General features: G+C 43.8%; 1 protein-coding gene across 2 annotated transcripts; it reads right to left on the reverse strand.

The window, feature by feature from the left end:
• Positions 1-92: 92 nt before the first annotated feature.
• LOC146341860 (vomeronasal type-2 receptor 26-like) lies at positions 93-13,368 on the reverse strand. Of its 2 annotated transcripts, none has more exons than XR_014784131.1 (3): positions 13,231-13,368; positions 9,514-10,265; positions 93-2,480 (listed from the first exon to the last, which is right to left on the reverse strand). XR_014784131.1 is itself a non-coding variant. In XM_084808431.1 (3 exons), the coding sequence occupies exons 1-3, from the start codon at positions 13,335-13,337 to the stop codon at positions 1,614-1,616; spliced, it is 1,266 nt and encodes a 421-aa protein (XP_084664557.1). In that variant the 5' UTR covers positions 13,338-13,346; the 3' UTR covers positions 93-1,613. The 2 variants fall into 2 exon arrangements, 1 of the variants encoding a protein (XP_084664557.1); XM_084808431.1 differs by having other exon boundaries at positions 9,924-10,215; positions 13,231-13,346.
• Between the last annotated feature and the right edge of the window lie 968 nt (positions 13,369-14,336).

Genomic DNA, 14,336 nt, shown 5'->3' on the forward strand with positions numbered 1-14,336 from the left:
TCACAAATCACCACTCTTCCCACTCCGCCACCTAATGTGGGCACATGGCCCTGCATAATGGTAGTGCTGGCCCTCCTCATTGATGCGAGAGAAAGAAATATGAGAATGAGACTTTGCAGACGGATACAATTTAATACATAGATTGATAAGTTTCTTTTCCTTTTGGCCAGAGGTTTCCTAAGGAAGCCTTTCAGTATGGTTGAAAAAGTTTTTCAATGTTTTAAAATAACATTCCCCATCATGTATTCCCCCCCCCCTTCAGACTATTACCTGCTGTCATGGAGCAGCAATACCCTGTTCCATGTATGGAAGGGAGACCAAACTAGTGTGCTCCACTCCTTTACTCCCTTCCCTTCCTGTGATATCACCACTGCCATGTGGTGGAAATCTTTGTTTTCCCTGGTTACCTTTACCAAACAGCCTTTAAAAAATAATTTAAAAATACCTGTGTTGCTTGAAACCACTTTATGGTAGTGTGTGGGTTGGCTAGTAGGTATGGGCTTGGTAATTCAACAAGAAATGAGACCCAAAAGTTTGAACAACAAAATTTAAAAGTTTACTGAAAAGGTTTGCTAATATGAAAAAGGGGTTAACTTTTGAAGGGATACAATTTGAATTTTCACAGACTGAAAAACAGAACCATAAAAGCAATAAGGTAGTAAAATAGAGTTGCATGCATCCAGTGAGCCTAACTAAGGCTCCTTCACCTTCACACCGGGCTTTTATCCTGCGATTGGGATTGCTCCTTCACGGAAGTTTGCGGGCTCTTTACATGACGCAGTGATCATCCCAGGCATCTCCTGCACTAAATGCCCTTTGTTCCCTTTTTAAATAGATCACAGATAATTAGCTATCAAATTACCCCGTTGTGTTCTGCTTCAGTCCCTCCGTCAAAAGGGTTAAAGCAGCAAGAAGAGGAGTGAGATTAATGAAAGATAATGGAAGACTCAGATACTGGGAGAAGGAAGGGGAAAGGGGTGGGGAGAAAGGAAGCACGTGAAAAAGTGGGGTCATTGTGGTCCTGCATTTAAAACAGAAGCAGGAAGCCCCATTTGAAATGCAGGATTTTAGGCTGGTTTAGAGATGCCCTAGATTGTGTCCCTGTTTTATCTAACCTCCTTCCCAGCAATACCTTATTATCAGAAGACCTGCATTTTCCTCCTGGTTTTAACTCTCTCCCAAGCCTCTCATTAATTTCATTTCTTCCTTCCAATCTCTCTCTCTCTCTCTCCCTCTCTCTCTCTCCTCCTGGCCTCAAGCTTTCATATATTAAAAATAGCTTTTTCTTTTGTAGCTCTGACAAATCAGGAGGGCTCAGCTTTTCCCTACATTCCTATCTGTTCAGCCTGTGTTCTTCCTCCAACCTCTTGCAAATTTGTTGCAAAACTCAAATCTGTGTAGAAATTTTGGAACCAAAAAGCTGAGCAAGACTCCTGACCTTCTGCTGAACCACCTGCCCTCTTCCTTGCTCCGTAGACATATTGGCACTGAGCGCATCTGAGGTTCCTTGGCTGCCTGTACTTTTGACCACTTGGTTTTAGCACACACAGACCAGAAATTAACTCCACAACATCCCAAAACTACATACAACAATGGAAGACATTCCTGTTTATTCACACCTGCAGTAAGTGGTGATGGTCCCTCTTCAGTCCCTCTTCATCTGCTATTGCTCTGTGTCTGAGTCTAGATTCAGACATGGCATGTAAAGCATAGGCCACGGCATAGACAGCATTGTAGATGGTGTAACTGTGGCCCGTCATGCTCATTTCAAAAAAAGGCCCAGAAAGGTTGTCAATCTTCTCTTCCCCTGTGCAAATATCTCCTTTGACTTCACTCACAACTATAGTCGGGAATACACATCCAAAGGCCTGTTGCCAGAAGTCCCTGATGAAGCCATCTCCTGTTGTGCTGGAAGGGTTTCTGCTCTCAAGAAAGTACTTGAATCCTGGTAGGTCACTGGAGTGAATTGTGAAGGATATAGCGCCATGGAATATTTCCATATCCCAAGTCCTTTGAAAGACCAATGAAGTGAGCTCCATCTGTGCTGTTATTATCCACACTTTACCTGTTGGTTTATTTGTCACATGTTCTACTTCTGAAAGTTGTGACAACCACCTCAAAGTCACCATGGAGTAAGAATCTCCATAGGTCACCAATACACTGGCTTTGCTTCCCATGAGTTTATCATATATTTTTGCCCCCTGTAGCAGCATGGCTTCAATTTCAGTAACAAAAGTTATTTTTGTGGCTCTTTCGATGAAGGCAAAACAGACCCCATGCTTGGAAAACAATGGAAACACAGTTTGCACAAATCTTTCTCCATTTTCATTATCCACAGTCAGGACCCCAATCCATGTCCACCCAAAATGCAGAAGCAAAGAGAGAATCCCTGCATACTGGAGGGATTCCTTAGGGGCCATTTGGTAGAAAGAGAGGCCTGGAGTTTTATCATTCATGTCTGGAGCAAGGCCATATATGAGCTAAAGAGAGATATAAAGGAATGGGGAAAGGGAAGGGAGAATAATATAATAACAATAATTATACAATTTCAGATGCTCAATATACTTCAAATATATTACGACAGTGATCCATACAACAACCCTGCATGCCAAGGGATCCGCCCCCCCTCCATAGTACAGGTTCAATGTTGATTGATACTGAGAAATGAATGGCAGGAAGCTGTCCTTAAGACATCTAGTTCAAGGCAGAGAGAACTGCACTGGGAACTAATTGGATCAAAAGTCTCATTCTGTATCAACTTTATTCTTTATCAATTAGAGCCCAATCCAGAGTTCAGATTATGCTTTCAGTCAATCATTGTAGAACATTTATTCATGCAAGAGACCTCTTTGAAACACATGTTGTTATGCAGAATTGCTTTCTTCATATCCTTTTTCATTGCAATATGATTTTGTTTCACCAATGCATCTCTGGTGACAGAGCAGCCCAAACAGGGAGGAGATATGGATGGGGCATGGGAGAAACAGATCTATGCTCATACCATGAACACACAACCAAAAATAATGACATTCATTTCACCGTGCCAGTCAATTTACATAATTATCCTTTCTCGGTGTGGCCATGGGTTCTGGGTGGTTTGTTAACTACCCCAACAAGCCGACCTTGGGGTGTTATTGCTGTAATGGCCCATAAGTGGTGGGCACTGGCAGTGTTGCCATGGAAATTGTGTGTGTGTGTGTCTGCGTGTGTGCAGGACTGTCATTTTTTATCCTTTTTTATGGGGGGGGGTATGTGTTTCCCCACTCATATCCTGGACTGGACTGGAGTAGAGGATTTGAACATAGGTGTAGTGCTGGTGGGTCACACTGGGGCTTTGCTCCTGCACTTTTATTGAAGCTGGCTCCCAGTTGGGTCCCAGTCCGCTGCTGCTGCAGGGACAGATGTGGCAGGAGGAGGAGAGAGCAGAGGAAGGGAGTGTGGGTGACTGGCTGCTGCCTCTCACCAGAGGCCCGACAAAGGGGCAGGAGAGGGAGCCTGAGGGAGCTCTGTAGCCCCGAGGTCAGCTGCTCCCCTCCTCAGCAGGGGAGGAGGTACCCCCTATTCTCCTCCTCAGCCCTCAGCTTCTTTGGCTTCTACCCCCTGAGCAACACGCCTTGCAACTCGACTGTTCCCAGCCAGCCCCTCAGTTCCCTGCCCCTTTTCCCACCCTGCTGCCCATTCCTGCTCCGTCACTGCACCCTGGGTGGGCTGTGTGAGATTTGCCACAGTTCTCTTCTCCTCTGCTGGCCTTGTTGTGCTGCAGCACTGGCCACCTGTTCAGGGTTGCTGCTGGCCATGGAAGGAGCAGGGGGGGCGGGGATGCTGCCACCATTGTCTGTTGCTCATGCTTATGTGTGGGGTTTGCTGTGTGTGGGAGAGGGATTCTAGTGGGCTTGATGTGCAGACGTTAGCAGGGGATCGTGTTTTAGCACCATGCAGTGAAAAGTTTTCACCTGCTGTTTGTTTGCACATCAAGTTTGTCCTTCAAGGTGCAGGTGGAGGGCAGGGGGTGGATCCAACTCCTCTTGTTGACAGTAGGATCCTAGGCTTGTTTACTCTGAATTAAGTCCCAATGATTTGAACTGTGGTGCTGGAGAAGACTCTTATGAGTCCCCTGGACTGCAAGGAGGTCAAATCAGTCCATCCTAAAGGAAATCACCCCTGAGTGCTCCTTGGAAGGACAGATACTGAAGCTGAAGCTCAAATATTTTGACCACCTAATGCGAAGAGAAAAGTCACTGGAAAAGACCCTGATGCTGGGAAAGACTGAAGGCAAAAGGAGAAGGGGACGGCAGAGGATGAGATCGCTGGATAGCATCACTGATGCAATGAATATGGACTTGAGCATGCTCCGGGAGAGAGCGCAGGACAGGAAGGCCTGGCGTACTATGGTCCATGGGGTCACGAAGAGTCGGACTAGGGATGGTGGAGAATTTCTCCCCGAATCTTTGGGGGGCAGAGCGCCAACGCATTTGGCCCCCCGAAATCAGTGGTGAAATTCTCTGCCACCCCCCTGCCCCCCTGGGATGGGACTTATCTTTGGCGAATGTCCCTCCCGGTGGCGGGTCCCAGCAGCAGTTCGTCGGCCTTTCGTCAGGGGCGGGGGCGGCAGCCGGTCTTTCGACCGGCCGCCGCCGCTGCCATTACAAAGTAAAGTGTAAAATAAAAAAAAACCCGTGATAGGCTACGTAACGATTAACGTAGCCTATCACAGCTAGATTTCCAAAGTCAGCCATGATAGACTACATAAATCGTTACGTAGCCTATCACAGGTGACTTTGAAAAAAAAAAAAGCGCGTACGCAAATGGCGGCGCCCTATGGGCACCGCCATTTGCGTTCCTTATTTGGTCCCGGTAGTCTACGTAAATCTTTACGTAGAGTACCGGGACCAAATAAGGAACGTAAATGCAAAATGCATTTGCGTACACGCTTTTTTTTTTCCCAAAGTCACCCGTGATAGGCTACATAACGATTAACGTAGCCTATCACGGCTGACTTTGGAAATCTAGCCGTGATAGGCTACGTTAATCATTACGTAGCCTATCACGGGGTTTTTGTTTTTGTTTTTTTACTTTTTGTTTCGTGGCCGGGGAGATGGGGCGCTTCTCCCCATGCCTGAATGTCGGCCGGGCGAGGCGGGACGCCTCCCCCCCCCTCGCCTGAACTTCGGGGGGAGAAGCGAAGCGCCTCCCCCCCACCGCGAAGCACTCCTGCGAAAAGGTAAGTGACTTTCGTACATCCCTAAGTCGTACACAACTGAACGACTGCACAAGTCCCAATGAATTCAATGGAGTTTATGTTGGAGGGACTAGGGCCATGAGTCACTTATCCTGAACTTGAAGGGTTAATATGTACCTGATGGGAGTGGATCTCTGAGAGGTCATTCTGCCTTTCCCTTGTCTCCTCCCTCTACTTTCCTATCTTCTTCCATCTTCCTACTGCAGGTGATGCTGACCTCAGCTGGCTTACCTTGAGATGGAAGTTTGTTATATCTCCAGTGAAAGTCTATTCCTAACCCACCACTCGAGTGTGTTTTGTCTACATCCATGGCTACTGATGGGGGGTGGGGGGGTGCTGTCTCGGACTTCAGTTTACTCCCCTAGTGAGTGTAGTTATGCTTGTAGCCTTGCAGGGCAATCCTACTTGTCTATTCAGAAGTAAGTAAATCTGATGCTGTAAAGAACAATATTGTTTAGGAACCTGGAATGTTAGATCAATGAATCAAGGTAAGCTGGAGGTGGTCAAACATGAGATGGCAAGATTGAACATCGACATCTTGGGAATCAGCGAACTAAAATGGACAGGAATGGGCGAATTTAATTCAGGTGACCATCATATCTACTATTGTGGGCAAGAATCCCTTAGAAGAAATGGAGTAGCACTCATAGTCAACAAAAGGGTGGGAAAAGCAGTACTGGGGTACAATCTTAAAAATGATAGAATGATCTCAGTACGAATCCAAGGCAAACCATTCAACATCACAGTAATTCAAGTCTATGCCCCAACCACTGAGGCTGAAGAAGCTGAGGTTGATCAGTTCTATGAAGACCTACAACACCTTCTAGAACTAACACCAAAAAAAGATGTCCTCTTCATCATAGGGGACTGGAATGCTAAAGTAGGAAGTCAAGAAATCACCGGGATAACAGACAAGCATGGCCTTGGTGTACAAAATGAAGCAGGACAAAAGCTAATAGAGTTTTGCCAAGAGAACACGCTGCTCATAGCAAACACTCTTTTCCAACAGCACAAGAGATGACTCTACACATGGACATCACCAGATGGTCAATATCGAAATCAGATTGATTATGTCCTTTGCAGCCAAAGATGGAGAAGCCCCATACAGTCAGTCAAAACCTGGAGCTGACTGTGGCTCAGATCATGAGCTGCTTCTTGCAAAATTTCGGCTTAAATTGAAGAACGTAGGGAAAACCACTAAACCATTCAGGTATGACCTCAATCATATCCCTTATGAATATACAGTGGAGGTGAGGAATAGATTTCAGGGATTAGACCTGATAGACAGAGTGCCTGAGGAACTATGGACGGAGGTCCGTAACATTGTTCAGGAGGCAGCAACGAAATCCATCCCAAAGAAAAAGAAATGCAAAAAAGCCAAGTGGCTGTCTGATGAGGCTTTACAAGTAGCTCACGAAAGAAGGGAAGCGAAAAGCAAGGGAGAAAGGGGAAGATATATCCAACTGAATGCAGAATTCCAGAGAACAGCAAGGAGAGACAAGAAGGCCTTCTTAAATGAACAATGCAAGGAAATCGAGGAAAACAACAGAATGGGAAAGACTAGAGATCTCTTCAAGAAAATTGGAGATCTCAAGGGAACGTTTTGTGCAAAGACGGGCATGATAAAAGACAAAGAAGGCAGGGACCTCACAGAAGCAGATGAGATTAAGAAGAGGTGGAAAGAATACACAGAAGAACTATACAGGAAAGATCTTAATGTCCTTGATAGCCATGATAGTGTGGTCACTGAACTTGAGCTGGACATCCTCGAGAGTGAAGTCAAGTGGGCCTTAGGAAGCATTAGTAACAACAAAGCTAGTGGATATGACAGTCTTCCAGCTGAGCTATTTAAAATCCTAAAAGTTGATGCTGTTAAAGTGCTGCACTCAATATGCCAACAAATTTGGAACACTCAACAGTGGCCGCAAGACTGGAAAAGGTCAGTTTACATTCCAATTCCAAAGAAGGGCAACGCCAAAGAGTGTTCAAACTACTGCACAATTGCACTCATTTCACATGCCAGCAAGGTGATGCTCAAAATCCTACAAGCTAGGCTTCAGCAGTATGCGAACCGAGAACTACTGGAAGTACAAGCTGGGTTTCGAAGAGGCAGAGGAACTAGAGATCAAATGGCCAACATTCGCTGCATCATGGAGAAAGCAAGAGAATTCCAGAAAAACGTCTATTTCTGCTTCATTGACTATGCTAAATCCTTTGATTGTGTGGATCACAACAAACTGTGGCAAATTCTTAAAGTGATGGGAGTACCAGACCACCTTACCTGTCTCCTGAGAAACATGTACGAGGGTCAAGAAGCAACAGTAAGAACCGGACATGGAACAACCGAGTGGTTCAAAATTGGGAAAGGAGTATGACAAGGCTGCATGTTGTCACCCTGCTTATTTAACTTATATGCAGAGTACATCATGAGAAATGCCGGGTTGGATGAATCAGAGGTCAGAATTAAGATTGCTGGGAGAATTATCAACAACCTCCAATATGCAGATGATACCACCCTAATGGCAGAAAGTGAAGAGGATCTAAAGAGCCTCTTGTTGAGGGTGAAAGAGGAGAGTGCAAAAGCTGGTTTGAAACTCAACATTAAAAAAACGAAGATAATGGCATCTGGCCCTATCACTTCTTGGCATATAGAAGGGGAAGAATTGGAAGCAGTGACAGATTTTACTTTCTTGGGCTCCAAGATCACTGCAGATGGTGACTGTAGCCATGAAATTAAAAGACGCTTGCTCCTTGGGAGGAAAGCTATGGCAAACCTAGACAGCATAGTAAGAAGCAGAGACATCACCTTGCCAACAAAGGTCTGTCTAATCAAAGCTATGGTTTTCCCAGTAGTAATGTATGGCTGTGAGAGCTGGACTATAAGGAAGGCTGAGCGCCGAAGAATTGATGCTTTCGAACTGTGGTGCTGGAGAAGACTCTTACGAGTCCCCTGGACTGCAAGGAGGTCCAATCAGTCCATCTTAAAGGAAATCAACCCTGAGTGCTCATTGGAAGGACAGATACTGAAGCCGAAGCTCAAATATTTTGGCCACCTAATGCGAAGAGAAAACTTTCTGGAAAAGACCCTGATGCTGGGAAAGACTGAAGGCAAAAGGAGAAGGGGACGGCAGAGGATGAGATGGCTAGATAGCATCACCGATGCAATGAATATGAACCTGAGCACACTCTGGGAGAGTGCTCAGGACAGGAAGGCCTGGCGTGCTATGGTCCATGGGGTCACGAAGAGTTGGACACGACTGAACGACTGAACAACAACAACCATTACGTTCAGTGGGATTTACTCCCAAATACGTATGTCTGTATAGGATTACAGCCTTAAAGGAGTTGTGGGTCACCGCGGACTAAGTTCCATTTATTTTAATGGGGCATTACTTCACACCTGGTTGCAATGGCTCTTCATAATAATAATTAATAATAAATATACTGTTGTTATTATTATTAATAATAATAATAATGCATGTTTCTTGAATTAAAAAGGACTAACCAAATAATATTTTCTAGCAAGTTGCTGGATATTACTTTTTGTGTGTGCGTTTTCTTTTCAAATAGACTTTTTAATAATTCTGAATTAGGGTAACCAGATATTCCAAACAAAGTAAGTGACCGAAAGCTCATTTGTATCGTATAATCTTACAAGGTTGTATAATTTTAGAAGGGGGCATGACTGTGAGGGGGCGTGACTATGACTATCATTAAGGGACCCTGCACTTCTGAATTTGCCATTATATTACTGGATTTGAGGGCTGTTACACCTGCATAGCAGTGTCGTATCTCCCCTACTGGTGTAATTGGTTAATTAGGTTAGATAATGGTTGGCACAAAAAGTCTCAGGTTGCTATTTAAAAAAAAAAAAATGTCCAGCCTGTCTAAAGTCTTTATTTTTAATTTTCAACCAGGGCAAGGGAGCATTTATAAAGAAATAGTTGAAACTAGTTCACTTCATTGAAATAGTTACAAAAGTGGTTCCCGTTACCTTTACTAAAATGTAGCTAATTAAGAGTGAAAACCAATTTTAAGAAAGAAGTAACTGTTAAACTACTTTAATGTTTCAAGACAGTGGACTTAGTGCCACTGATGTCAACGGGGCATAATTCTGAGTAGACCAATATAGAATTGTATTGCATAAAAATTTCTGCTTATCAATGACGAAAGGTAATGTCTGTGTATTTAGTGCAAGTACACCCATCCCCGTCTCTAATCACATCTAAATGGAGAAAGGAAGTGTGAATGAAGTGTTAAATTTCTATACTTACACCAGAGCTGTTGAACCTCAGGTCCTTGAGCCAAATCAGGCCTGTCTGGGGTCCCAATCCAGCCCTCCAGGATTCCACAGATAGTCACAGCTCCTTCCCCTGGCCTTCTCCTGACTGCCAATTATTTGCTGGTTTCCAGGCTTTTTTTGTTTTGGAATTTTTCCCATTCTAAAAAAAGTTAAAGTGCCTCTCCAAAGGTTCAGTTACTGGCAGTGAGACCTTTAGGCTGAAATATGCTGGTATTTTTGGTATTTTGGCCACACTCCTTTTGGCTTTGGCTCCACCTTTTTTTCCCTTTGGCCCTGTCCACCATTGCAATGTGGCCTTGAAGAGCTTCTCTCAAGTTGGATTCAGCCCTTGAGCTAAAAGAGGTTCAACATCCCTGTGTGTGTTGTACACATACATCCTACCTGTGGAATCTTGTAGATATCCAAAACAGTTGCCACATGAAAGGATGTTTCCACGTCTAGTCCTCCAATGACTGATAGCAGGGTGTTCTGCAGGTCACATTTGTAATTGGGGACAAATAGCTGTGGTGTTGAAATAAGGAGCATTGTGGCATAGAAGGCCCACTTTGCAGTGAAATAGCTGTCATAGATGTGGAAGCCCAAGGTAACATTGGGCAAGATCTGTGGATTTTCATTCAACTCTTTTATTCCAAATTCCAAGGCCAGGATGTGCTGGTAATTCTTAGTCACTACACTAGAACAAAAATTGCACACGGCAGATAACTGGAAATTGAAAATCTCTTGCTACAAAGTAAAAGAAAACCAAAAACTTAATTTTAATATGTTACATTTTAGATAGCAGTTATTAAACAAGACAAGGAGAAAGAAATGTACACACGTACCAGGATATACAACCTACCGAATTCAACTGGGCTAACTTTTGAGGAGACATGTACCATATTCCACTGTAAAGGGCAGAAATTTGCACATAACAGTGCAAATAACATTTTCTTCTCAAAGCAAAGGCTATTTAAGTATGAAGACAAGCTGACCCAGCTATAATTTTTATTTATTTATATATGTGTGTGTGTGTGTGGGGGGGGGTATGTGTGTGTGTGTGTATATATATATATATATATATATATATATCCTATAGCTATATATCCTAGCTATAATTTTAGCATTCAAGAACTAAAAGTGCAGCTGCGAAGAGGAGGTAGGAAGTTTTGCCCACTATGTCTCAACCCACATAAACTGTGGTTAGTCTTAGTTAAGGGTTAAGGCTCTGGCATTTCCCCATTAATCATATTAAGATTAACCACAGTTCCAAGTTTGGATGCAACAGTACACTGCAGTTAATAGAAAATGCAGGCAAAAGGTTCCAGTTCCCTCCTTGCAGCCACACCAAAGAAGGAAATGGGAGGTAGGAGTGCATGAGCCCAAGGACTGTGCATGTATGTAACATCATTTAACATCAAACCATAGTTTAGCCTTATATAATCCAAACCATCTTGAAGTAGTTAATACTGAGCTACGTAGACAAAAAGTATGGCTGAGAATAAGTTTTGTGTATTCATTTTAGAGGCCCTTTTCACACCAAACCTCTGTAGGAAATCTGAGAGAAGATTAACAGCAAAAGTAGTATGCATTCAAATACCCAGCTTTTTACAGGGTTGAGACGTATTTGTGATTCTTTGGTGGGCTAAATATAGTACCTTAGAAATTATAAATAGGATCATTTTAACCCTTTCAGGATCTGATTAGGAATATATCCTATGAACATATACAGATAGGCATTTACTATGAAAAATGGCATGTGTATAAAGATCTGTCAGTTTGAGATTAACACTGCATGCATCTGATGAAGTGGACAGTGTCCATGAAAGCTTATACCAGAATAAATTTGTCAAGTCTTTAAGGTGTCACACTCACAAGACTCCTTGTTGTTTTTGTCACAATTGACTAACATTGCTACACTTCTGAGAAAAGAGGAAAGTGCAGGCAGGAACAGAGAGAAGGAAGAACAAGATGAACAAAGTAAGCATTGAGTAACTGGGGAATAAAGAACTGAAAACAGGTGGATAAAGAGATGATGTAACAGGAAGTAAAATAATGTTTAAAAGATGACACACATCCAGCATAGTTCCCCTTTTCTTTTATTCCCTGTAAAGGGAGTTTATTTTACTGAACACACCCTTAATTGAATTGACTTTTTCTACAAATTAAGGCATGAAGCCACTGTTCTGAGACTGCAGCTCATTGGTCTGATCATTCAGATGACCAAAAAGGTAGACATTAGTCAACAAAAGAAATCAATTTCTTACGCAAGTTCTTCAAACACTGCTTGCGGCAGGGTTTCAGTGAAGGTTATTGAACTGGAAACAATGAAAGCCTGTGATGTAATGACACCAAGAAAGAGGTCACCTGACTGATAATAACTGTGAAGTGGCTGGTGGGGATAGCGGACCTTACATTTAACAATGTGAGCCTTGCAAAGTTTGCGAGGAAATAGTATCAGCAGAAACAATACTAATTTCTCCATCCTGAGAACAAGTACAAATCTTGCCTCTCTACAAATTCCTCTATTTTAATCTAGAACATGTTCTTTAGAGTCTTCAGCATTTCAATGGTTTTGACAGCAATGAAGTGATAGTTCTCAGCCCTGGAATACAAAATATAAAGTATCAAAGATCAGTCTGGTGATTCTTCTTTCTTCCTACTCCCTTGCCTCTGAATGGCACAGGTTATATTTATAATTATTTCATTAACTTTGGTATTTATTTTGCTAGTGTTCATAAAACTCCCATGGGGGTTTGACATGTATAAGTATTAAGTGTGGTCATTTAGATAATTAAAGGGCAAAGAAATCACCAATTCAAAGTTGTGGATTCTCTAGGAAATGCAAATGGAAACATGTTTTTCACATCTGAAGACAGCTTTCTTTTCCACTTAGTTGGATAATAACACAAGATATAGTTTCCTTGGAATGAAACACAGACACAGAGAGAGAGAGAGAGAGAGAGAGAGAGAGAGAGATTCCAGAAATAGAAGATCTTAGTTCAGATGCTGTGTGGAAACAACAGAACTGGCCTGTTTTGGAATATGACCTGCAGTCCTGCACAGATGTTGTCTGTAGGAAGAATGTACATCTTCTTATGTCCCTTCTGGTCCTTCCAGTACTCCAAAGACTGCAGGAATGCATTTCAAGATAGGTAGGTAGGTAGGTAGGTAGGTATGGTGCATGGGAATGCCCCTTTACTTAATGTGTGTCACACACAAAAGCATTCTGCCATTATAAGGCTCATAATTTTACTACTTATAAAATGAAAACTATTAAGCTAATAATTTGAATATTGGCATCCATGACCTACCTGATGAGGTCTACAATTGTGCAAAATTAAACTAATCTGATATAAATGGCTAAAGAGCAAATTTAAAAATGCTGAAAATTGACACATTGACCCTTCCCCCGCCCCCAATCTGTGGCATGGCATATTGTTTTGAAGTAGCTCTCTTTTGAGTGAACAGTACTGACTCCGTTTTGAGACACAGGCGCCTTCATCCCCAGCCTCAGCAAAGGTGGGAGAAAGGCACAGGGTTGGGGTGGAGAGCAACATGCAAGACTAGATCAAGTAGGGATGGCGGAGAATTTCTCCCCGAAACTTCGGGGGGCCGAGCGCCAACGTGTTCGGCCCCCCGAACAAGTTTTGGGGAGAAATTCTCCGCACCCCCCCGCCCCCGCACCCCCCCCCCCCAGGACGGGCCTTACCTTTGCCGAATGTCCCTCCTGGCGGCGGGTCCGGCCGGCGGTTTGGCGGGTGTTCGTGCGGGGCGGGAGCGGCAGCCGGTCTTTTGACCAGCTGCTGCCGCCGCCATTCCAAGAAAAGAAAAGAAAAAATGCCCCCGTGATAGGCTACATGACGATTAACGTAGCCTATCATGGCTAGATTTGCAAAGTCAGCCGTGATAGGCTACGTTAATCGTCACGTACCCTATCACGGGTGACTTAAAAAAAAAAAAAAGCACGTACGGATAATGGCGGCCCCCATAGGGAGCCGCCATTCCCGTTCCTTATTTGGTCACTGTAGTCTACGTAAAGATTTACGTAGACTACGGCAAAAATAAGGGCAACTGGCAAGTACAGCCATAATCTCCAAGCACACTCTTTTGTTATATGGGCTGGAAGCCCAACTCAGTCTTTATCTCATAGCAAGTAGCACCATTTCCAGTGCCTGTAGTGTCTGGCTCATCAGAGTTGTGATGTCACTGCCTTTCTCTGAACTGTATAAGAGGCCTCAGGTTAAGGCAGTCCCCACTGCCCCTCTTCCCAGAGGTGTGGGGCCATGCTGCAGAAAACACTAGGTGTCTCAGCCTTCCAGGGGTATGGTGCCACACTATTGCTGAAATCACTCAGAGTCTCTCCCCCCAGTGCTGAAATCACTGAAATCACTAAGCTCCTTGCTTGCCAGAGCAAGATGCCAACAGTGGGTGCTTTGCCTCCCCTAGTCAAGGCTCTTGGCTTTCCTTCCTCTTCACCTGAGACCAGGAGTTGCAATATGCACTAGTTCCTGTCTGCAGGAAAGGGCTTCACCCCAAGGAAAGGTATATTGCTTTAGAGGTTCTTAATAAAAATTGTAGCCTCGAGCCCCACTTTCCCTTCTCTCTCTCTCTCTCTCTCTTTCTCTGTGCGCATGCTTCAAGCCTCAGGAAGACTGCTTCCCAATATCTTGAGAGCTACTTTTAGGCCTGGAGCTCATCTTCACCAAGAATGCAGCTAATTTCCCCACCAAAGCATAACTTGGTGAAGGCTGGAGCATCCCCAACTGGTCCTAAGTGTTAAATCCATTTGCTCAGCTATTTCCCCCACACACATTT

The sequence above is a fragment of the Heloderma suspectum genome, chromosome 6 (assembly GCF_057233095.1).
Source record: "Heloderma suspectum isolate Gila_16-S chromosome 6, 16-S_ref, whole genome shotgun sequence".
Classification (NCBI taxonomy): domain Eukaryota; kingdom Metazoa; phylum Chordata; class Lepidosauria; order Squamata; family Helodermatidae; genus Heloderma; species Heloderma suspectum.

Coding starts and splice junctions, on each gene's coding strand:
- LOC146341860 (XM_084808431.1), bottom strand. CDS start 13,337: ATGGCGGCGGCAGCAGCTGGTCAAAAGACCGGCTGCCGCTCCCGCCCC. Junction 10,216..13,230: donor AGGAGGGACATTCGGCAAAG/GTAAGGCCCGTC, acceptor TTTTTGTTCTAG/TGTAGTGACTAAGAATTACC. Junction 2,481..9,923: donor ATATCTACAAGATTCCACAG/GTAGGATGTATG, acceptor ATCTCTCTTTAG/CTCATATATGGCCTTGCTCC.